This window comes from Carcharodon carcharias, chromosome 10, assembly GCF_017639515.1.
Source record: "Carcharodon carcharias isolate sCarCar2 chromosome 10, sCarCar2.pri, whole genome shotgun sequence".
In the NCBI taxonomy this organism is placed as follows: domain Eukaryota; kingdom Metazoa; phylum Chordata; class Chondrichthyes; order Lamniformes; family Lamnidae; genus Carcharodon; species Carcharodon carcharias.
In genome coordinates, this window is record NC_054476.1 from 116395248 (window position 1) to 116418976 (window position 23729).

General features: G+C 55.2%; 1 protein-coding gene across 1 annotated transcript in view; it reads right to left on the minus strand.

Moving 5' to 3' along the window:
• LOC121282862 (scavenger receptor cysteine-rich domain-containing group B protein) overlaps positions 1-23729 on the minus strand; it is a 65641-nt gene that overhangs the window by 5874 nt on the left and 36038 nt on the right. The window contains 1 exon segment of the mRNA XM_041196676.1: positions 1386-1405. Within this exon segment, the coding sequence (XP_041052610.1) occupies positions 1386-1405 (20 nt within the window).

Here is a 23729-nt window from a genome sequence, read left to right on the forward strand (position 1 = left end):
AATAGTTACATAGGCTGATTACTTGACTATATGCCTGACTCATAAGGTATACATAAAGTCTTACTGGTACAGAGTCACAGACAACAGTGAACACCTGCAACAAAGATCACAGGCAATAGTGAACATCTATCATGGAGGCTGTAACTTATATCCTCCAGCCTTACACATGCCAAGGGCATAGTGAGGTCACTACGCAACTTCTTGAATGTCTGAAGTGCTACCAACCCATGCAGAGCGGAATCACAGCAGTAATTGAGATATTACAATTAGTGTTGGTGCCCCTGGAAGGAGAAATTCTCCAGTGTGCCTGCTCGTACCAGTGACCACTGTGAAAATTAATGTCAGGCAAGGGCAGGGTTGGGTTCCATGAGAAAATATCCTTCCAGTGCTCACAATCCATGCTCACAAATGGAAAATGGTCACTTGGATGAGGTATTAAAGAGAAACTGCACTTCATCATGATTCAATTAAGCTGAAATTAATCCTGGGCAACAGCACAAAAAAGTGATGGTGGATCTCACTCTATCTCTTTTCCTTTTTCATGAGAAGATTATCCTAGTACGTTTAAGTGAATGGGAAAATAGGAAAAAGTTAGGTATTTATGTCTAATCATCCGATTGACTGCTTCCCTAATACACCACCAACACCAACCACACTCTCTCTTTGATGTTGACTAGCAATGCAAAGTTTCCAGTTCCAAAGCTGCATTTAATCTCACATCTGTAGAAGGTGGGAAATAAATATATTTTTAATCCTTAAATTCTAAAAGAATCCCCTTCTATTTTAATTGATTGGAGTGGGTCAGATTAACATATCAGCCAGGGGCATCTTTATTTTCCAGTGTGCTGTCTTAGGTTGGTCTACCTTGTTCAATTGAAACGTTAATATTGGACCCCTGGGAGCCAAATGGAAATAATACCTTGAGGGAGAATAAGGTCCCTGCTCATTTCATGTGGGAAAGCTGACAGAACAATGAAGTCCAATGAAAATTGAATAAGGAGGTCTCCGCAGGCTCCTAAATTTTGGAAAAACTGAAACCATTGCCTTTGGTCTCCACCACAAACTCCTCTCCCAAGCCATTGACTCCACCTGTCTCCCTGGCAAGAACATGAGGCTGAACCAGACTGCTTGTAACATTGGCAACCCTATGATCTGAGATGTGCTTTCAACTACATATTTGCTTCACAAAGATCGTCTATTTTCAGCTACATAATTATGCCAGTTTCTGCCACTGCTTCAGCTCATCTGCTGCTGAAATCTTCATCAATGTCTTTGTTACCACTGGACTTGGCTATTCCAATGCTCTCCTGGATGGCCTCCAAACTTCTGGTGTCTATAAACTTAAAACTGATCCAAAACTCTGCTGCCCATATCTTAACTTGCACCAAGTCTCATTCACCCCTTTCTTGATGGCCTGCATTAACTCCTAGTCTGGCAATTTCTCTATTTTAAAATTCTCATCCTTGTTTTCAAATCCCTCCATGGCCTCGCCCCTCCCTATCTCAGTAACCTCTCCAGCCCTAGAGCCTTCAGAGATCCATGCTTTCTCCAATTCTGGACTCCTGCACAGCCCCAGTTTCATTCCACCATTAATGGCCTTGCCTTCAAGCTAAGTCAATAAACTCTGGAATTCCTTCCATAAATCCCTTCACTTCTCTACCCCTCTCTACTCCTTCTTCTTAAAATCTACCTCTGTGAGCAAGCTTTCAGTCACCTGTCCTCGTATCGCCTTATGTGGCTTGGTGTCCAATTTTGTTTGATCACACTCCTGTGACGCGCTTTGGAACATTTTACTGCATTAAACATGCTGCATAAGTTATTTGTCAGTTGTTGTTGTAAATTTTAGTCTGCCTGCCATTCCATTCCTCACAACGAGTGATAATAGTAGATGAAAAACATCCTCCAAATTTTTAATTATCAATTGAAGAAAATTAACTTTTATAGATTTGTGACTCATGAATCAGAAATGAACTGAATCACAAAAATGTTTTTATTCAAATACTCTGAAAGTGCAACTTGCTGTGCAGAATGAAGTATTCGATTTGCGGACTGGGATGAATTGACTCATTTTCAACAAGTAGGTCTGAGTAAATGCAGATTTAAGAAAGTCCAATCCAAAGTGTATGCTTAACAAAAGCATTGAGGTTGAATGGGGAAATTGAATACATGCTGGCACTTGGCAACCAACAACCTGCCGAATAAAATGTACGATAACTTCCTCAGCAAGCAACAGGGACTCAGAGGCATATCCTGCTAATCTGTGGAGGTATTTGATGAGCATAGTACAGGGATTCAGATACACCATTAAATTGTCAAAATAAATAGATATATACAATAATTTATCAAAAACCGGACCAAAAATAGACTTCAGGGAAAATGCATGTGCTTTCCATTAGGTTGGTACATAAATGGCATCTTCACAATTGCTTTTATGTCTTGTGAATAAAAGGCAGTGGCTTAAATGCCAAAGCAAATCTTGTTAACATGTACAAATGTGCGCATATAGAAAATGGAACTGTGTGTGTGGGGTTATTTAGTTTGTGATATGAATTATCTGTAACTGTGCAACCACACACATGCACCCACACGTTCACCATGCACTCACAGGTGCATGATCAAGAAGTCGCGAGATTCCCAGTTTGACGATGGAGGCAGATTCAAAGCACGATCAATAAAGGCACACAGCTGAAGAATGATAGTGGAGGTTGGGGATGAGATATGATAGCAATATTGTCACAAATATAAGCAGTTTGGCAGTGAAAATCAACCCAGTACTGATGCATCCACCACTTAATTCAAGAACACTGGCCAAATAAAGCAATCAGACCACGTTCCCATAGTTACCATAGACCACTGCAAATGCTTCTGAAATAGGTTAATGATTACTGAATATTTGTTCAGTGAGCACTTACCTTCTACAACCTTCATCACTTGTGATGTTCTTGTAGTGGTTAAAACTGGTGCTTGTTTACCAGAGCCAGTTGTCTCAGGAGTTTTATACTCTGAAACAACAATGAGGGAGAAAATACTGTTAGTAACACATGAATTGTATGGTAATTTTGGCTATCTCAATCCCTTTTCACACGGATTTGTTTATTCATGGAGAATATTGAAACATGGCCAAATTTTTGGGCTTTCAAAGTGCTTCTTGAAAGGAAGCCCTGGGGCAATAGAATATACAGAGCAGATGCTATCCTTTAAAACAAAATCCTGTATCATTTCCATTCAGGCGACTTGGTCTAACAGTGCCACAATTTGCGTATGTTACTTTAGTTCCCTAGTTGTTTTGTTTTCTTACACTGTACTAGCAGATTCCCATGCCATTCCCCATGGTAAGTCAAGGAGTTGGTCTTTTATATTAATAGGGTATTATGCTATTGTAATGCATATTCGACGATCAGGGGGTTTGGTTTTTCCAGCCATTTTCTTCACTTTGGTCCTTCCTACCCTCTGCTGTTTTAATCTGCTGTCACATGTTGATTGGCTCAGATATGTGGCAAGAATTAGGTGCGTCGCCAACAGGAAGTGCAAATTATGTACAATAATTTTTGTTTATTGCTACCAAATATCTTGCAGTGTTGTTTATAATGGGTAGGGGTGCAGAGTGAGGGAAATAGAGAAGATATTAGATAAAGAGCAGGAGGGGAAGCGAGAAGAGAGGAGGGGAAGGGAGAGGAGTAGAGAGGGAAGGGAGAGGAGTAGTGGGAAGAGAGAGGAGTGGGAGGCGAACGGAGAGGAGTGGGAGGGGAAGGAAGAGGAGTGGGAGGGGAAGGTAGAGGAGTGGGAGGGAATGGAGAAGAGAGAGGAGAGGAAGAGGAGGGAAGGGAGAGGAGAGGAGAGGAGGGGAAAAGAGAGGGAAAGAGAGAGGAGAAGGGAGAGGAGTGGTGGGAAGAGAGAGGAGTGGGAGGTGAAGGGATAGGAATTGGAAGGAATAGAAATGAGAGGAGGAGAAGGAAGAGGAGGGGAGGGGAAGAGAGAGGAGTGGGAGGGGAAGGGAGAGGAGTTGGAGGGAATGGAGAAGAGAGGAGGAGAAAGAAGAGGAGAGGAGGGGAAGGGAGAGGATGGGAAAGAATGGAGAAGAGAGAAGGGGCAGGGAGAGGAGTGGGAGGGGGAGAGGAATTGGAGGGAATGGAGAAGAGAGGAGGAAAAGGAAGAGGAGTGGGAGGGGGAGGGATAGGAGAGGAGGGGAAGAGAGAGGGGTGGAGGGGAAAGGAGAAGAGTGGGGTGAAGGGAGAAGAATGGGATGGAATTGAGAAAAGAGGAGGGGAAGGGAGAAGAGAAGAGAAGAAGGGAAGGGAGAGGAGTGGAGGGGAAGGGAGAAGAGAGGAGAGAAGGGGAAAGGAGAGGGGCGGGAGGGGAAGAGAGAGGATTGGGAGGGGAAGGAAGAGGAGTGGAGGAGAAGGGAGAGGAATGGGGGTAAGGGAGAGGAGTGGGAGGGGAAGGTAGAGGAATGGGAGGGAATGGAGAAGAGAGGAGGGTAAGGAAGAGGGGTGGAGGGGAAGGGAGAGGAGTGGGGGAAGGGAGAGGAGTGGGAGGGGAAGGTAGAGGAGTGGGAGGGAATGGAGAAGAGAGAGGAGAGGAACAGGAGGGAAGGGAGAGGAGGGGAAAGGAGAGGGGAAGAGAGAGGAGAAGAGGGGAAGGGAGAGGAGTTGGAGGGAATGGATAAGAGAGGAGGAGAAGGAAGAGGAGGGGAGGGGAAGAGAGAGGAGTGGGAGGGGAAGGGAGAGGAATTGGAGGGAATGGAAAAGAGAGGGGGAGAAGGAAGAGGAGGGGAGAGGAAGGGAGAGGAGTGGGTGGCGAAGGGAGAGGAGTGGGAGGGGAAGGGAGAGGAGTTAGAGGGAATGGAGAAGAGAGGAGGAGAAGGAAGAGGAGAGGAGGGAAAGAGAGAGGAGTGGAGGGTAAGGGAGAAGAGAAGAGGGGAAGAGAGAAGAGAGGAGGGGAATAGAGAGGATAGGAAGGAATGGAGAAGAGAGGAGGGGCAGGGAGCGGAGTGGGAGTGGAAGGGAGAGGAATTGGAGGGAATGGAGAAGAGAGGAGGAGAAGGAAGAGGAGGGGAAGGTAGAGGAATGGAGAGGAAGGGAGAAGAGAGGAGGGGAAGAGAGAGGAGAGGAGGGAAGGGAGAGTAGTGGGGGGGAAGGGAGAGGAATGGGAAGGAATGGAGAAGGGAGGAAGGGAAGGGACAAGAGAGGAGGGGAAGGGAGAGGAGTTTGAGGGGAATGGAGAGGAGTGGGGGAAGGGATAGGAAAGGAGGGGAAGAATGAGGAGTGTAGGGGAAGAGAGAGGAGAGGAGGGAAAGGGAGTGAGTGGGAGGGGAAGGGAGAGGAGTGGGAGGGGAAGGGAGAGGAGTTGGATGGATTGGAGAAGAGAGGAGGAAAAGGAAGAGGAGAGGAGGGGAAGAGAGAGGAGTGGAGGGGAAGAGAGAAGAGAGCATATGAGGGGAAAGGGGAGCAGTGGGAGGTAAAAGGAGAGAAGTGGGAGGGGAAGGGAGAGGAGTTGGAGGGGAAGGAAGAGGAGTGGAGGGCAAAGGAGAGGAGCGGGAAGGGAAGGGGAGGAGGGGAAGGTAGCGGAATGGGAGAGGAAGGAAGAAGAGAGGAGCGGAAGAGAGAGGGAAGGAGGGGATAGCAGAGGAGTGGGGAGCAGGGAGAGGAATGGGAAGGAATGGAGAAGAGAGGAGGGGAAGGGAGAAGAGAAGAGAAGAGGGGAAGGGATAAGAGAGGAGAGGAGGGGAAGGGAGAGGAGTGGAGGGGAAGGGAGAGGAGTGGGGGAATGGAGAGGAGAGAGGAGAGGAAGAGGAGGGAAGAGAGAGGAGAAGAGGGGAAGGGAGAGGAGAAGAGGGGAAGGGAGAGGAGTGGGAGGTGAAGGGAGAGGAGTGGGAGGGGAAGGGAGAGGAATTGGAGGGAATAGAGAAGAGAGGAGGAGAAGGAAGAGGAGGGGAGGGGAAGAGAGAGGAGTGGAGGGGAAAGGAGAGGGGAAGAGAGTGTAATGGAGGAGAAGGGAGAAGAGAAGAGAGGAAGAGAGAGGAGAGGAGGGGAAGGGAGAGGAGTGGTGGGAAGAGAGAGGAGTGGGAGGTGAAGGGAGAGGAATTGGAAGGAATAGATAAGAGAGGAGGAGAAGGAAGAGGAGGGGAGTGGAAGGGAGAGGAGTGGGAGGGGAAGGGAGAGGAGTTGGAGGCAATAGAGAAGAGAGGAGGAGAAGGAAGAGGAGGGGAGGGGAAGAGAGAGGAGTGGAGGGGAAAGGAGAGGGGAAGAGAGTGTAATGGAGGAGAAGGGAGAAGAGAAGAGGGGAAGAGAGAGGAGAGGAGGGGAAGGGAGAGGAGTGGTGGGAAGAGAGAGGAGTGGGAGGTGAAGGGAGAGGAATTGGAAGGAATAGATAAGAGAGGAGGAGAAGGAAGAGGAGGGGAGGGGAAGGGCGAGGAGTGGGAGGGAAAGGGAGAGGAGTTGGAGGGAATGGAGAAGAGAGGAGGGGAAGGAAGAGGGGTGGAGGGGAAGGGAGAGGAGAGGAGGGGAAGGGAGCGGACTGGGAGGGGAAGGGAGAGAAATGGGAGGGGAATGAAAAGGAGTGGAGGGGAAAGCAGAGAATTGGGAAGGGAAGGGAGAGAGTCGGAGGGCAAGGGAGAGGAGAGGAGGGGAAGGGAGAGGAGTGGAAGGGAAAGGAAAGGGGAAGAGAGTGTAATGGAGGGGAAGGGAGAATAGAAGAGGGGAAGAGAGAGGAGAGGAGGGGAAGGGAGAGGATGGGAAGGAATGGAAAAGAGAGGAGGAGCAGGAAGAGGATTGGGAGGGGAAGGGATAGGAATGGGGGAAGGGATAGGAGAGGAGGGGAAGAGAGAGAGGAGTGGAGGGGAAGGGTGAGGAGTGGGAGGGGATAGGAGAGGAGTGGGGCAAGTTATAGGAGAGGAGGGGAAAAGAGAGTAGTGGAGGGGAAGGCAGAGGGGAGGAGGGGAAGGTAGAGGAAGGGAGAGGAAGGGAGAAGAGAGGAGGGGAAGAGAGAGGAGAGAAGGAGAAGGGAGAGGAGTGGGGCGAAGGGAGAGGAATGGGAAGGAAAGGAGAAGAGATGAGCAGAAGGGAGAAGAGAGGAGGGGAAGGGAGAGGAGTGGTGGAAGGGAAAGGAATAGGAAGGAATGGAGAAGAGAGGAGGGGAATGGAGAAGAGAGGAGGGGAAGGGAGAGGAGTGGGAGGGGAAGGTAGAGGAGTGGGAGGGAATGGAGAAGAGAGGAGGATAAAGGAGTGGGGTGGATGGGAAGGGAGAGGAGTGGGGGGAAGGCAGAGGAATGGGAAGGAAAGGAGAAGAGATGAGCAGAAGGCAGAAGAGAGGAGGGGAAGGGAGAGGAGTGGGAGGGGAATGGAAAGGAGTGGGGGAAGGGATAGGAAAGGAGGGGAAGAAAGAGGAGTGGAGGGGAAGTGAGAGGAGAGGAGGGAAATGGAGAGGAGCGGGTGGGGAATGGAGAGGAGTGGGAGTGGAAGGGAGAGGAGTTGGATGGATTGGAGAAGAGAGGAGGAAAAGGAAGAGGAGGGGAGGGGAAGAGAGAGGAGTGGAGGGTAAGGGTGAGGAGTGGGAAGGGAAGGGAGTGGAGAGGAGGGGAAGGGAGAGGAGTGGGAGGGGAAAGGAGAGAAGTGGGAAGGAAAGGAAGAGGAGTGGAGGGGAAAGGAGAGGAGTGGGAAGGGAAGGGATTGGAGAGGAGGGGTAGGGAGAGGAGTGGAGGGGAAAGGAGAGGAGTCGGAGGGAATGGAGAAGAGAGGATGGGAAGGAAGAGGGGTGGAGAGGAAGGTAGAGGAGAGGAGGGGAAGGAGGTGGAGTGGGAGGGGAATGGAGAGGAATAGGAGGGGAATGAAAAGGAATGGAGGGGAAAGGAGAGAATTGGGAAGGGAAGGGAGAGAGTCGGAGGGGAAGGGATAGGAGTGGGAGGGGAAGGGAGAGTAGTTGGAGGGAATGGATAAGAGGAAAAGGAAGTGGAATGGAGGGGAAGAGAGAAGAGAGGAGGGGAAGGGAGAGGAATGGGAAGGAAAGGAGAAGAGATGAGTGGAGAAAGGAGAGGAGGGAAATGGAGATAAGTGGGAGGTGAATGGAGAGGAGTGGGAGTGGAAGGGAGAGGAGTTGGATGGATTGGAGAAGAGAGGAGGAAATGGAAGAGGAGGGCAGGGGAAGTGAGAGGAGTGGAGGGTAAGGGAGAAGAGAGCATATGAGGGGAAGAGAGAGGAGTGGAGGGGAAGGGAGAGGAGTGGGAAGGGAAGGGAGTGGAGAGGAGGGGAAGGGAGAGGAGTGGCAGGGGAAGGGAGAGGAGTGGAGGGGAAAGGAGAGAAGTTGGAGGGAATGGAGAAGAGAGGAGGGGAAGGAAGAGGGGTGGAGGGGAAGGGAGAGGAGAGAAGGGGAAGGGAGCGGAGTGGGAGGGGAATGGAGAGGAATGGGAGGGGAATGAAGAGGAGTGGAGGGGAAAGGAGAGAATTGGGAAGGGAAGGGAGAGAGTCGGAGGGGAAGGGAGAGGAGTGGGAGGGGAAGGGAGAGTAGTTGGAGGGAATGGAGAAGAGAGGAGGAAAAGGGAGTGGAATGGAGGGGCAGGGAGAAGAGAGGAGGGGAAGGGAGCGGAGTGGGAGGGGAAGGGAGAGTAATGGGAAGGAGTGGAGGGGAAGGGAGAAGAGATGAGGGGAAGGTAGAGGAGTGGGAGGCGAACCGAGAGGAGTGGGGGGAAGGGATAAGAAAGGAGGGGAAGAAAGAAGAGTGGAGGGGAAGTGAGAGGAGAGGTGGGAAATGGAGAGGAGTGGGAGGGGAATGGAAAGGAGTGGGAGGGGAAGGGAGAGGAGTTGGAGGGATTGGAGAAGAGAGGAGGAAAAGGAAGACGAGGGAAGGGGAAGAGAGAAGAGTGGAGGGGAAGGGAGAAGAGAGCATATGAGGGGAAGAGAGAGGAGGGGAGGGGAAGGGAGAGGAGTGGGAAGGGAATGGAGTGGAGAGGAGGGGTAGGGAGAGGAGCGGGAGGGGAAGGTAGAGGAGTGGGAGGGGAAGGAAGAGGAGTGGAGGGGAAAGGAGAGAAGTCGGAGGGAATGGAGAAGAGAGTAGTGGAAGGAAGAGGGGTGGAGGTGAAGGGAGAGGCGAGGAGGGGAAGGAAGAGGAGTGAAGGGGAAAGGAGAGAATTGGGAAGGGAAGGGAGAGCGTCGGAGGGGAAGGGAGAGGATTGGGAGGGGAAGGGAGAGTAGTTGGAGCGAATGCAGAAGAGAGGAGGAAAAGGAAGTGGAATGGAGGGGAAGGGAGAAGAGAAGAGGGGAAGGGAGAGGAGAGGAAAAGAAGGGAGAGGAGTGTGAGGGCAAGGGAGAGGAGTGGGAAGGAAAGGAGAAGAGTGGAGGAGAAGGGAGAAGAGAGGAGGGGAAGGTAGAGCAATGGGAGGCGAACGGAGAGGAGTGGAGGGAAGGGATAGGAAAGAATGGGAAGAAAGAGGAGTGGAGGGGATGTGAGGGGAGAGGCGGGAAAGTGAGAGGAGCGGGAGGGGAAGGGAGAGGAGTGGGAGGGGAAGAGAGGAGTGGGAGGGGAAAGAAGAGGAGTGGAGGGGAGGGGAGAGTAGTGGGGGAAGGGAGAGGAGTGGGAAGGGAAGGTAGAGGAGTGGGAGGGAATGGAGAAGAGAGGAGGGAAAGGAAGAGGGGTGAAGGGTCGGGAGAGGAGTGGGGGGTAGGGAGAGCAGTGGGAGGGGAAGGTAGAGGAGTGAGAGTGAATGGAGAAGAGATAGGAGAGGAAGAGAAGGGAAGGGAGAGGAGAGGAGCGGAGGGGAAAGGAAAGGGGAAGAGAGAGGAGAAGAGGGGAAGGGAGAGGAGTGGTGGGAAGAGAGAAGAGTGGGAGGTGAAGGGAGAAGAGTGGAGGGGAAGGGAGAGGAATTGGAGGGGAAGGGAGAAGAGAAGAGGGGAAGAGAGAGGAGAGGAGGGGAAGGGAGAGGATGGGAAGGAATAGAGAAGAGAGGAGGGGCAGGGAGAGGAGTGTGAGGGGAAGGGAGAGGAATGGGAGAGGAAGGGGGAAGACAGGAGGGAGAAGATAGAGGTGAGGAGGGGAAGGGAGAGGAGTGGGGGAAGGGAGAGGAATGGGAAGGAAAGGAAAAGCGATGAGTGGAAGGGAGAAGAGAGGAGGGGAAGGGAGAGGAGTCGGGGGAAGGGAGAGGCGTAGGAGGTGAAGGGAGAGGAGTGGGAGGGGAAGGGAGAGGAATTGGAGGATATGGAGAAGAGAGGAGGAGAATGAAGAGCAGGGGAGGCGAGGTGGGAGGAGTGGGAGGGGAAGCGAGTGGAATTGGAAGGAATGGAAAAGAGAGGAGGAGGAGGAAGAGGAGGGGAGAGGAAGGGAGAGGAATGAAGGGGAAGGGAGAAGAGAAGAGGGGAAGAGAGAGGAGAGGAGGGGAAGGGAGAGGATGGGAAGGAATGGAAAAGAGAGGAGGGGCAGGGACAGGATTGGGAGGGGAAGGGATAGGAGTGCGGGGAAGGCATAGGAATGGGAGGGGAAGGGAGAGGAATTGGAGGGAATAGATAAGAGAGGAGAAGAAGGAAGAGGAGGGGAGTGGAAGGGAGAGGAATGAAGGGGAAGGGAGAAGAGAAGAGGGGAAGAGAGAGTAGTGGAGGGGAAGGCAGAGGGGAGGAGGGGAAGGTAGAGGAATGGAGAGGAAGGGAGAAGAGAGGAAGGGAAGAGAGAGGAGAGGAGGGAAGGGAGAGTAGAGAGGGGAAGGGAGAGGAATGGGAAGGAAAGGAGAAGAGATGAGCGGAAGGGAGAAGAGAGGAGGGGAAGGGAGCGGAGTGGTGAAAGGGAGAGGAATGGGAAGGAATGGAGAAGGAAGGAAGGGAAGGAAGAGGAGAGGAGGGGAAGAGAGAGGAGTGGAGGGGAAGGGAGAAGAGAGCATATGAGGGGAAAGGAGAGCAGTGGAAGGGAAAGGGAGAGAAGTGGGAGGGGAAGGGAGAGGAGTTGGAGGGGAAGGAAGAGGCGTGGAGGACAAAGGAGAGGAGCGGGAAGGGAAGGGGAGGAGGGGAAGGTAGCGGAATGGGAGAGGAAGGAAGAAGAGAGGAGGGGAAGAGAGAGGGGAGAAGGGGATAGCAGAGGAGTGGGGGAAAGGGAGAGGAATGGGAAGGAATGGAGAAGAGTGGAGGGGAAGGGAGAAGAGAAGAGAAGAGGGGAAGGGAGAAGAGAGGAGAGGCGGGGAAGGGAGAGGAGCGGGAGGGGAAGAGAGAGGAGTGGGAGGGGAAAGAAGAGGAGTGGAGGGGAGGGAGAGGAGTGGGGAAGGGAGAGGAGTGGGAGGGGAAGATAGAGGAGTGGGAGGGAATGGAGAAGGGAGAGGAGAGGAAGAGGAGGGAAGAGAGAGGAGAGCAGAGGAAAGGAGAGGGGAAGAGAGAGGAGAAGGGGGGAAGGCAGAGGAGTGGTGGGAAGAGAGAGGAGTGGGAGGTGAAGGGAGAGGAGTGGGAGGGGAAGGGAGAGGAATTGGAGGGAATAGATAAGAGAGGAGGAGAAGGAAGAGGAGGGGAGTGGAAGGGAGAGGAGTGGGAGGGGAAGGGAGAGGAGTTGGAGGCAATAGAGAAGAGAAGAGGAGAAGGAAGAGGAGGGGAGTGGAAGGAAGAGGAATGGAGGGGAAAGGAGAGGGGAAGAGAGTGTAATGGAAGGGAAGGGAGAAGAGAAGAGGGGAAGCTAGAGGAGAGGAGGGGAAGGAAGAGGAGTGGTGGGAAGAGAGAGGAGTGGGAGGTGAAGGGAGAGGAATGGGAGGGGAAGGGAGAGGAATTGGAGGGAATAGATAAGAGAGGAGGAGAAGCAAGAGGAGGGGAGGGGAAGGGCGAGGAGTGGGAGTGGAAGGAGAGAAGTTGGAGGGAATGGAGAAGAGAGGAGGGGAAGGAAGAGGGGTGGAGGGGAAGGGAGAGGAGAGGAGGGGAAGGGAGCGGAGTGGGAGGGGAAGGGAGAGAAATGGGAGGGGAATGAAGAGGAGTGGAGGGGAAAGCAGACAATTGGGAAGGGAACGGAGAGAGTTGGAGGGCAAGGGAGAGGAGAGGAGGGGAAGGGGGAGGAGTGGGGAAGGGAGAGGAATGGGAAGGAAAGGAGAATAGTGGAGAGGAAGGGAGAAGACAGGAGGGGAAGGGAGAGGAGTGGAAGGGAAAGGAGAGGGGAAGAGAGTGTAATGGAGGGGAAGGGAGAAGAGAAGAGGGGAAGAGAGAGGAGAGGAGGGGAAGGGAGAGGATGGGAAGGAATGGAAAAGAGAGGAGGAGCAGGAAGAGGATTGGGAGGGGAAGGGATAGGAATGGGGGGAAGGGATAGGAGAGGAGGGGAAGAGAGAGGAGTGGAGGGGAAGGGTGAGGAGTGGGAGGGGATAAGAGAGGAGTGGGGGAAGGGATAGGAGAGGAGGGGAAGAGAGAGTAGTGGAGGGGAAGGCAGAGGGGAGGAGGTGAAGGTAGAGGAAGGGAGAGGAAGGGAGAAGAGAGGAGGGGAAGAGAGAGGAGAGCAGGGGAAGGGAGAGGAATGGGAAGGAATGGAGAAGAGAGGAGGGGAATGGAGAAGAGAGGAGGAGAATGGAGAGGAGTGGGAGGGGAAGGTAGAGGATTGGGAGGGAATGGAGAAGAGATGAGCAGAAGGGAGATGAAAGGAGGGAAAGGGAGATGAGTGGGGAAAGGGAGGGGAGTGTGGGAAGGGAGAGGAATGGAGAAGAGAGGAGGTGAATGGAGAAGAGAGGAGTGGGACGGGAATGGAGAGGAGTGGGGGAAGGGATAGGAAAGGAGGGGAAGAAAGTCGAGTGGAGGGGAAGTGAGAGGAGAGGAGGGAAATGGAGAGGAGTGGGAGGGGAATGGAGAGGAGTGGGAGTGGAAGGGAGAGGAGTTGGATGGATTGGAGAAGAGAAGAGGAATAGGAAGAGGAGGGGAGGGGAAGAGAGAGGAGTGGAGGGTAAGGGAGAAGGGAGCATATGAGGGGAAGAGAGAGGAGTGGAGGGGACGGGAGAGGAGTGGGACGGGAAAGGAGAGAAGTGGGAGGGGAAGGAAGAGGAGTGGAGGGGAAAGGAGAGGAGTGGGAAGGGAAGGGAGTGGAGAGGAGGGGTAGGGAGAGAGGCGGGAGGGGAAGGGAGAGGAGTGGAGGGGAAAGGAGAGAAGTCGGAGGGAATGGAGAAGAGAGGAGGGGAAGGAAGAGGTGTGGAGGGGAAGGGAGAGGAGTGGGAAGGAAAGGAGAAGAGTGGAGGGGAAGGGAGGAGAGATGAGGGGAAGGTAGAGGAGTGCGAGGCGAATGGAGAGGAGTGGGGGGAAGGGATAAGAAAGGAAGGGAAGAGAGAGGAGTGGAGGGTAAGGGTGAAGAGAGCATATGAGGGGAAGAGAGAGGAGTGGAGGGGAAGGGAGAGGAGTGGAGGGGAAAGGAGAGAAGTCAGAGTGAATGGAGAAGAGAGGTGGGGAAGGAAGAGGGGTGGAGGGAAGGGAGAGGAGAGGAGGGGAAGGGAGCGGAGTGGGAGGGGAAGGGACAGGAATAGGAGGTGAAGGAAGAGGAGTGGAGGGGAAAGGAGAGAATTGGGAAGGGAAGGGAGAGAGTCAGAGGGGAAGGGAGAGGAGTGGGAGGGGAAGGGAAAGTAGTTGGAGGGAATGGAGAAGAGAGGAGGAAAAGGAAGTGGAATGGAGGGGAAGGGAGGAGAGGAGGGGAAGGGAGAGGAGAGGAAGGGAAGGAAGAGGAGTGTGAGGGGAAGGGAGAGAAGTGGGAAGGAAAGGAGAAGAGTGGAGGGGAAGGGAGGAGAGAGGGGGGGAAGGGAGAGCAGTGGGAGGCGAATGGAGAGGAGTGTAGGGAAGGGATAGGAATGGATGGGAAGAAAGAGGAATGGAGGGGAAGTGAGGGGAAAGGCAGGAAAGTGAGAGGAGTGGGAGGGGAAGGGAGAGGAGTGGGAGGGGAAAGAACAGGAGTGGAGGGGAAGGGAGAGGAGTGGAAGGGGAAGGTAGAGGAGTGGGAGGGAATGGAGAAGAGAGGAGGGAAAGGAAGGGGGGAGGGGAAGGGAGAGGAGTGGGGGGTAGGGAGAGCAGTGGGGGGTAAGGTAGAGGAGTGAGAGTGAATGGAAAAGAGAGAGGAGTGGAAAAGAAGGAAGGGAGAGGAGAGGAGCGGAGGGGAAAGTAGAGGGGAAGAGAGAGGCGAAAAGGGGAAGGGGGAGGAGTGGTGGGAAGAGAGATGAGTGGGAGGCGAAGGGAGAGGAATTGGAGGGAATGGAGAAGAGAGGAGGAGAAGGAAGAGGAAGGGAGGGGAAGGGAGAGGAGTGGAGGGGAAAGGAGAGGGTAAGAGAGAGGAATGCAGGGGAAGGGAGAAGTGAAGAGGGGAAGAGAGAGGAGAGGAGGGGAAGGGAGAGGATGGGAAGGAATGGAGAAGAGAGGAGGGGCAGGGAGGGGAGTGGGAGGGGAAGGTATAGGAGTGGGGGGGAAGGGATAGGAGAGGAGGGGTAGAGAGTGGAGTGGAAGGGAAGGCAAAGGGGAGGAGAGGAAGGTAGAGGAATGGGAGAGGAAGGGAGAAGAGAGGAGGAGAAGGAAGAGTAGGGGAGGTGAAGGGAGAGGAGTGGGAAGGGAAGGGGGAGGAGTTGGAGGGAATGGAGAAGAGAGGAGGAGAAGGAAGAGGAAGGGAGGGGAAGGGAGAGGAGTGGAGGGGAAAGGAGAGGGGAAGAGAGAGGAATGTAGGGGAAGGGAGAAGTGAAGAGGGGAAGAGAGAGGAGAGGAGGGGAAGGGAGAGGATGGGAAGGAATGGAGAAGAGAGGAGGGGCAGGGAGGGGAGTGGGAGGGGAAGGTATAGGAGTGGGGGGGAAGGGATAGGAGAGGAGGGGTAGAGAGTGGAGTGGAAGGGAAGGCAAAGGGGAGGAGAGGAAGGTAGAGGAATGGGAGAGGAAGGGAGAAGAGAGGAGGGGAAGGGAGAAGAGAAGAGAAGAGAAGAGGGGAAGGGAGAGGAGTGGAGGGGAAGGGAGAAGAGAGGAGAGGAGGGAAATGGAGAGGAATGGGAGGGGAACGGAGAGGAGTGGGAGGGGAAGGGAGAGGAGTTGGATGGATTGGAGAAGAGAGGAGGAAAAGGAAGAGATGGGGAGGGGAAGAGAGAGGAGGGGAAGGGAGAAGAAAGCATATGGGGGGAAGAGAGAGGAGTGGAGGGGAAGGGAGAGGAGTGGGAAAGGAAGGGAGTGGAGAGGAGGGGAAGGGAGAGGAGCGAGTGGGGAAAGGAGAGAAGTGGGAGGGGAAGGAAGAGGAGTGGAGGGGAAAGGAGAGGAGTGGGAAGGGAAGGGAGAAGAGAGGAGGGGCAGGAAGAGGGGTGGAGGGGAAAGGGAGAGGAGAGGAGGGGAAGGGAGTGGAGTGGGAGGGGAAGGGAGAGGAATGGGAAGGAAAGAAGTGATGAGCACAAGGGAGAAGAGAGGAGGGGAAGAGAGAGGAGTGGGAGGGGAAGAGAGAGGAGTTGGAGGGATTGGAGAAGAGAGGAGGAAAAGGAAGACGAGGGGAGGGGAAGAGAGAGGAATGGAGGGGAAGAGAGAAGAGGGCATCTGAGGGGAAGAGAGAGGAGAGGCGGGGAAGGGAGAGGAGTGGGAAGGGAAGGGAGTGGAGAGGAGGGGAAGGGAGAGGAGCGGGAGGGGAAGGGAGAGAAGTGGAGGGGAAAGGAGAGGAGTGGGAAGGGGAGTGGAGAGGAGGGGTAGGGAGAGGAGCCGGCTGGGAAGGGAGACGAGTTGGAGGGGAAGGAAGAGGGGTGGAGGGGAAGGGAGAGGAGTGGGAGGGGAAGGGAGAGGTATGGGAGGGGAAGAGAGAGGAATTGGAGGGTATGGAGAAGACAGGAGGAGAAGGAAGAGGAGTGGAGGGGAAGGGAGAGGAGTGGAGGGGAAAGGAGTGGATGGGAAGAGAGAGGAATGGAGGGGAAGGGAGAAGAGAGGAGGGGAAGAGAGAGCAGTGGGAGGCGAACAGAGAGGAGTATAGGGAAGGGATAGGAATGGACGGGAAGAAAGAGGAGTGGAGGGGAAGTGAGAGGAGAGGCGGGAAAGTGAGAGGAGTGGGAGGAGAAGGAAGAGCAGGGGAGGCAAAGGGAGAGGAGTGTGAGGGGAAGGGAGAGGAATTGGAGGTAATGGAGAAGAGAGGAGGAGAAGGAAGAGGAATGGAGGGGAAGGGAGAAGGGAAGAGGGGAAGAGAGAGGAGAGGAGGGGAAGTGAGAGGATGGGAAGGAATGGAGAAGAGAGGAGGGGCAGGGAGAGGAGAGGGAGGCGAAGGGAGAGGAATGGGGGAGGGATACGAGAGGAGGGGAAGATAGAGGAATGGAGGGGAAGGGCGAAGAGAGGAGGGGAAGGGAGAGGAGTGGAAGGCGAATGGAGAGGAGTGGGGGAAGGGATAGGAAAGGAGGGGAAGAAAGAGGAGTGGATGGGAAGTGAGAGGAGAGGAGGGAAAGTGAGAGGAGTGGGAGGGCAAGGGAGAGGAGTGGGGGGAAGGGAGAGGAGTGGGAGGGGCAGGGAGAGGTGAGGAGGGGAAGTGAGAGGAGTGGGGTGAAGCGGGAGAGGAATGGAAAGGAAAGAAGTGATGAGCACAAGGGAGAAGAGAGGAGGGGAAGGGAGAGGAGTGGGAGAGGAAGGGAGAGGAGTTGGAGGGATTGGAGTAGAGAGGAGAAAAAGCAAGTGGAATGGAGGGGAAGGGAGAAGAGAGGAGGGGAAGGGAGAGGAGTGGGAGGCGAATGGAGAGGAGTGGGGGAAGGGATAGGAAAGGAGGGGAAGAAAGAGGAGTGGAGTGGAAGTGAGAGGAGAGGCAGGAAAGTGAGAGGAGTGGGAGGGGAAGGGTGAGGTGTGGGAGGGGAAGAGAGTAGTGGGAGAGGAAGGAAGAGGAGTGGGAGGGGAAGGAAGAGGTGTGCAGGGGAAAGGAGAGTAGTGGGGGAAGGGAGAGAAGTGGGAGGGGAAGGTAGAGGAGTCGTAGGGAATGGAGAAGAGAGGAGGGCAGGGAAGAGGGGTGGGGGGAAGGGAGAGGAGTGGGAGGGGAAGGTCGAGGAGTGGGACTGAATGGAGTAGAGAGAGGAGAGGAAGAGGAGGGAAGGGAGAGAAGAGCGGAGGGGATAGGAGAGGGAAAGAGAGAGGAGAAGAGGGGAATGGAGAGGAGTGGTGGGAAGGGAGAGGAATTGGAGGGAATGGAGAAGCGAAGAGGGGAAGAGAGAGGTGAGGAGGGGAAGGAAGTGGGCGGGGAAGGTATAGGAGTGGGGGGGAAAGGAGAGGATGGGAAGAGAGAGGAATGGAGGGGAAGGGAGAAGGGAAGAGGGGAAGAGAGAGGAGAGGAGGGGAAGTGAGAGGATGGGAAGGAATGGAGAAGAGAGGAGGGGCAGGGAGAGGAGAGGGAGGCGAAGGGAGAGGAATGGGGGAGGGATAGGAGAGGAGGGGAAGATAGAGGAATGGAGGGGAAGGGAGAAGAGAGGAGGGGAAGGGAGAGGAGTGGAAGGCGAATGGAGAGGAGTGGGGGAAGGGATAGGAGAGGAGGGGAAGAGAGAGGAGTGGAGGGGAAGGCAGAGGGGAGGAGAGTAAGGTAGAGGAATGGGAGAGGAAGGGAGAAGAGAGGAGAGGAGGGGAAGGGAGAGGAGTGGAGGGGAAGGGAGAGGAGCGGGAGGGGCGAGAGAGGAGTGGGAGGCGAAGGAAGAGGAGTGGAGGGGACAGGAGAGGAGTGGGAGGGAATGGAGAAGAGAGGAGGGTATGGAAAGGGATGAAGGGGACGGAGGAGGTGTGGGGGGGAGGGAGAGGTGTGGGAGGGGAAGGTAGTGGAATGGGAAGGAATGGAGAAGAGAGGAGAGGAAGAGGAGAGAAGGGAGAGGAGAGGAGAGGAGGGGAAAGGAGAGGGGAAGAGAGAGGAGAGGAGAGGAGGGGAAAGGAGAGGGGAAGAGAGAGGAATGGAGGGGAAGGGAGAAGGGAAGAGGGGAAGAGAAGAGAGAGGAGGGGAAGGGAGAGGATGGGAAGGAATGGAGAAGAGAGGAGGGTCAGGGAGAGGAGTGGGAGGGGCAGCAAGAGGAATGGGGGAGGGATAGGAGAGGAGGGGAAGATGGAGGAATGGAGGAGAAGGCAAAGGGGAGGAGTGGAAGGTAGAGGAATGGGAGAGGAAGGGGGAAGAGAGGAGGGAGAAGAGAGAGGTGAGGAGGGGAAGGGAGAGGAGTTGGAGGCAATGGAGAAGAGAGGAGGCGAAGGAAGAGTAGTGGAGGGGAAGGGAGAGGAGTGGAGGGGAAAGGAGAGGGGAAGAGAGAGGAATGCAGTGGAAGGGAGAAGGGAAGAGTGGAAGAGAGAGGAGAGGAGGTGAAGGGTGAGGATAGGAAGGAATGGAGAAGAAAGGAGGGGCAGGGAGAGGAGTGTGAGGGAAAGGGAGAGGAATGGGGGTAGGGATAGGATAGGAGGGGCAGATAGAGAAATGGAGGGGAAGGCAGAGGGGAGGAGAGGAAGGTAGAGGAATGGGTGAGGAAGGGGGAAGAGAGGAGGGAGAAAAGAGAGGTGAGGAGGGGAAGGGAGAGGAGTGGGGGGAAGGGAGAGGAATAGGATGGAAAGGAGAAGAGATGAGTGGAAGGGAGAAGAGAGGAGAGGAAGGGAGAGGAGTGGGGGGAAGGGAGAGGAATAGGTAGGAAACGAGAAGAGAGGAGGGGAAGAGAGAGGAGTGGTCGGGATGGGAGAAGAGAAGAGGGGAAAGGAGAGGAGTGGGAGGAAGGAATAGAAAAGGAGGGGAAGAAAGAGGAATGGAGGGGAAGTGAGAGGAGAGGAGGGAAAGGGAGAGGAGAGGGAGGGGAAGGGAGAGAGTGGGAGGGGAATGGAAAGGAGTTGGAGGTAATGGAGAAGAGAGGAGGCGAAGGAAGAGTAGTGGAGGGGAAGAGAGAGGAGTTGGAGGTAATGGAGGAGAAGGAAGAGGAGTGGAGGGGAACGGAGAGGAGTGGAGGGGAATGGAGAGGGGAAGAGAGAGGAATGGAGGGGAAGGGAGAAGCGAAGAGGGGAAGAGAGAGGAGAGGAATGGGAGAGGAAGGGGGAAGAGAGGAGGGAGAAGATAGAGGTGAGGAGGGGAAGGGAGAGGAGTGGGGGAAGGGAGAGGAATGGGAAGGAAAGGAAAAGCGATGAGTGGAAGGGAGAAGAGAGGAGGGGAAGGGAGAGGAGTGGGGGGAAGGGAGAGGCGTAGGAGGTGAAGGGAGAGGAGTGGGAGGGGAAGGGAGAGGAATTGGTGGGTATGGAGAAGAGAGAAGGAGAATGAAGAACAGGGGAGGCGAGGTGGGAGGAGTGGGAGGGGAAGCGAGTGGAATTGGAAGGAATGGAAAAGAGAGGAGGAGGAGGAAGAGGAGGGGAGAGGAAGGGAGAGGAGTGGGAGGGGAAGGGAGAGGAGTTGGAGGGGAAGGGAGAGGAGTGGGAGGGGAAGGAAGAGGAGTGGAGGGGAAAGGAGAGGAGTGGGAGGGAATGGAGAAGAGAGGAGGGTAAGGAAAGGGGTGGAGGGGAAGGGAGAGGAGTGGGGGGCAGGAAGAGGAGTGGGACGGGAAGGTAGAGGAATGAGAGGGAATGGAGAAGAGAGGAGAAGAAGGGAAGAGGAGGGGAGGCGAAGGGAGAGGAGTGGTGGGGAAAGGAGAGGGGAAGAGAGAGGAATGGAAGGGAGAAATGAAGAGGGCAAGAGAGAGGAGAGGAGGGGAAGGGAGAAGAGAGGAGGGGAAGGGAGAGGTGTGGGAGGCGAACTGAGAGGAGTGGGGGGAAGGGATAAGAAAGGAGGGGAAGAAAGAGGAGTTGAGTGGAAGTGAGAGGAGAGGAGGGAAAATGAGAGGAGTGGGATTGAAAGGAAGAGGAGTGGGAGTGGAGGGGAAAGGAGAGGGTAAGAGAGATGAGAAAAGAGGAAGCGAGAGTGGTGGGAAGAGAGATGAGTGGGAGGCGAAGGGAGAGGAGTGGGAGGGGAAGGGAGAGGAGTGGGAGGGAAGGGAGAGGAGGGGAGAGGAGGGGAAAGGGGAGGGTAAGAGAGAGGAGTAGGAGGCGAAGGGAGAGGAGTGGGAGGGGGAGGGAGAGGAGTTGGAGGCGAAGGGAGAGGAGTGGGAGGGGAAGGGAGAGGAATTGGAGGGAATGGAGAAGAGAGGAGGAGAAGGAAGAGGAGGGGAGGGGAAGTGAGAGGAGTGGGAGGGGAAGGGAGAAGAATTGGAGGTAATGCAGAAGAGAGGAAGTGAAGGAAGAGTAGTGGAGGGGACAGGAGAGGAGTGGAGGGGAAGAGAGAGGAATGGAGGGGAAGGGAGAAGGGAAGGGGAAGAGAGAGGAGAGGAGGGGAAGGGAGAGGATGGGAAGGAATAAAGAGAGGAGGGGCAGGGAGAGGAGTGTGAGGGGAAGGGAGAGGAATGGGGGAGGGATAGGAGAGGAGGGGCGGATAGAGGAATGGAGGGGAAGGCAGAGGGGAGGAGAGGAAGGTAGAGGAATGGGAGAGGAAGGGGGAAGAGAGGAGGGAGAAGATAGAGGTGAGGAGGGGAAGGGAGAGGAGTGGGGGAAGGGAGAGGAATGGGAAGGAAAGGAAAAGCGATGAGTGGAAGGGAGAAGAGAGGAGGGGAAGGGAGAGGAGTGGGGGGAAGGGAGAGTCGTAGGAGGTGAAGGGAGAGGAGTGGGAGGGGAAGGGAGAGGAATTGGTGGGTATGGAGAAGAGAGGAGGAGAATGAAGAGCAGGGGAGGCGAGGTGGGAGGAGTGGGAGGGGAAGCGAGGGGAATTGGAAGGAATGGAAAAGAGAGGAGGAGGAGGAAGAGGAGGGGAGAGGAAGGGAGAGGAGTGGGAGGGGAAGGGAGAGGAGTTGGAGGGGAAGGGAGAGGAGTGGAGGGGAATGGAGAGGGGAATAGAGATGAATGGAGGGGAAGGGAGAAGGGAAGAGGGGAAGAGAGAGGAAAGGATGGGAAGGGAGAGGATGGGAAGGAATGGAGAAGAGAGGAGGGGCAGGGAGAGGAGTGGGAGGGGCAGCGAGAGGAATGGGGGGATAGGAGAGGAGGGGAAGATGGAAGAATGGAGGGGAAGGCAGAGGGGGGGAGAGGAAGGTAGAGGAATGGGTGAGGAAGGGAGAAGAGAGGAGGCGGAAGAGAGAGATGAGGAGGGGAAGGGACAGGAGTGGGGGGAAGGGAGAGGAATAGGAAGGAAAGGAGAAGAGATGAGCCCAAGGGAGAAGAGAGGAGGGGAAGGGAGAGGAGTGGGGGGAAGGGAGAGAAATGGAAAGGAATGAATGGAGAGGAGAGAGGTGAGGAGGGGAAGGGAGAGGAATAGGAAGGAAAGGAGAAGTGAGGAGGGGAAGCGAGAGGAGTTGACGGGATGGGAGAAGAAAGGAGGAGAACGGACAGGAGTGGGGGGAAGGGATAGAAAAGGAGGGGAAGAAAGATGAGTGGAGGGGAAGTGAGAGGAGAGGAGGGAAAGGGAGAAGAGGGAAGAGAGAGCAGTGGAGGGGAAGGGAGAGGAGTGGGAAGGGAGAGGAGCGGGTAGGGAAGGAAGAGGAGTGGAGGGGAAAGGAGAGGAGTGAGAACTGAAGTGAGTGGCGAGGAGGGGTAGGGAGAGGAGTGGGAGGCGAAGGGAGAGGAGTGGGAGGGGAAGGGAGAGGAGAGGGAGGGAAGGGAGAGGAGGGGAAAGGGGAGGGTAAGAGAGAGGAGTAGGAGGCGAAGAGAGAGGAGTGGGAGGGGAAGGGAGAGGATTTGGAGGGAATGGAGAAGAGAGGAGGAGAAGGAAGAGAAGGGGAGGGAAGGGAGAGGAGTGGGAGGGGAAGGGAGAGGAGTTGGAGGTGAAGGGAGAGGAGTTGGAGGGGAAGGGAGAGGAATTGGAGGGAATGGAGAAGAGAGGAGGAGAAGGAAGAGGAGGGGATGGGAAGTGAGAGGAGTGGGAGGGGAAGGGAGAAGAATTGGAGGTAATGCAGAAGAGAGGAAGTGAAGGAAGAGTAGTGGAGGGGACAGGAGAGGAGTGGAGGGGAAAGGAGGAGAAGAGAGAGGAATGGAGGGGAAGGGAGAAGGGAAGAGGGGGAGAGAGAGGAGAGGAGGGGAAGGGAGAGGATGGGAAGGAATAGAGAAGAGAGGAGGGGCAGGGAGAGGAGTGTGAGGGGAAGGGAGAGGAATGGGGGAGGGATAGGAGAGGAGGGGCAGATAGAGGAATGGAGGGGAAGGCAGAGAGGAGGAGAGGAAGGTAGAGGAATGGGAGAGGAAGGGGGAAGAGAGGAGGGAGAAGATAGAGGTGAGGAGGGGAAGGGAGAGGAGTTGGGGGAAGGGAGAGGAATGGGAAGGAAAGGAAAAGAGATGAGCGGAAGGGAGAAGAGAGGAGGGGAAGGGAGAGGAATTGGAGGGTATGGAGAAGAGAGGAGGAGAAGGAAGAGCAGGGGAGGCGAGGTGGGAGGAGTGGGAGGGGAAGCGAGAGGAATTGGAGGGAATGGAGAAGAGAGGAGGAGAAGGAAGAGGAGGGGAGGGGAAGGAGAGGAGTGGGAGGGAAAGGGAGAGGAGTTGGAGGTAATGGAGGAGAAGGAAGAGGAGTGGAGGGGAACGGAGAGGAGTGGAGGGGAATGGAGAGGGGAAGAGAGAGGAATGGAGGGGAAGGGAGTAGGTAAGAGGGGAAGAGAGAGGAGAGGAGGGGAAGGGAGAGGATGGGAAGGAATTGAGGAGAGGAGGGGAAGGGAGAGGAGTGGGAGGGGCAGCGAGAGGAATGGGGGGAGGGATAGGAGAGATGGGGAAGATGGAGGAATGGAGGGGAAGGCAGAGGGGAGGAGAGGAATGTAGAGGAATGGGAGAGGAAGGGGGAAGAGAGGAGGGAGAAGATAGAGGTGAGGAGGGGAAGGGAGAGGAGTTGGAGGCAATGGAGAAGAGAGGAGGTGAAGAAAGAGTAGTGGAGGGGAAGGGAGAGGAGTGGAGGGGAATGGAGAGGGGAAGAGAGAGGAATGGAGGGGAAGGGAGAAGGGAAGAGTGGAAGAGAGAGGAGAGGAGGGGAAGGGAGAGGATGGGAAGGAATGGAGAAGAGAGGAGGGGCAGGGAGAGGAATGTGAGGGAAAGGGAGAGGAATGGGGGTAGGGATGGGAGAGGAGAGGCAGATGGAGGAATGGAGGTGAAGGCAGAGGGGAGGAGAGATAGGTAGAAGAATGGGAGAGGAAGGGGGAAGAGAGGAGGGAGAAGATAGAGGTGAGGAGGGGAAGGGAGAGGAGTTGGGGGAAGGGAGAGGAATGGGTAGGAAAGGAAAAGAGATGAGCGGAAGTGAGAAGAGAGGAGGGGAAGGGAGAGGAGTGGGGGGAAGGGAGAGGAGTACGAGGTGAAGGGATAGGAGTGGGAGGGGAAGGGAGAGGAATTGGATGGAATGGAGAAGAGAGCAGGAGAAGGAAGAGGAGGGGAGGGGAAGGGTGAGGAGTGGGAGGGGAAGGGAGAGGAGTTGGAGGTAATGGAGGAGAAGGAAGAGGAGTGGAGGGGAACGGAGAGGAGTGGAGGGGAATGGAGAGGGGAAGAGAGAGGAATGGAGGGCAAGGGAGAAGGGAAGAGGGGAATAGAGAGGAGAGGAGGGGAAGGGAGAGGATGGAAAGGAATGGAGAAGAGAGGAGGGTCAGGGAGAGGAGTGGGAGGGGCAGCGAGAGGAATGGGGTGGGATAGGAGAGGAGGGGAAGATAGAGGAATGGAGGGGAAGGCAGAGGGGAGGAGAGGAAGGTAGAGGAATGAGTGAGGAAGGGAGAAGAGAGGAGGGAGAAGAGAGAGGTGAGGAGGGGAAGGGAGAGAAGTGGGGGAAGGGAGAGGAATAGGAAGGAAAGGAGAAGAGAGGAGGGGAAGAGAGAGGAGTGGGGGAAGGGAGAGGAATGGGCAGGAAAGGAGGAGAGAGGAG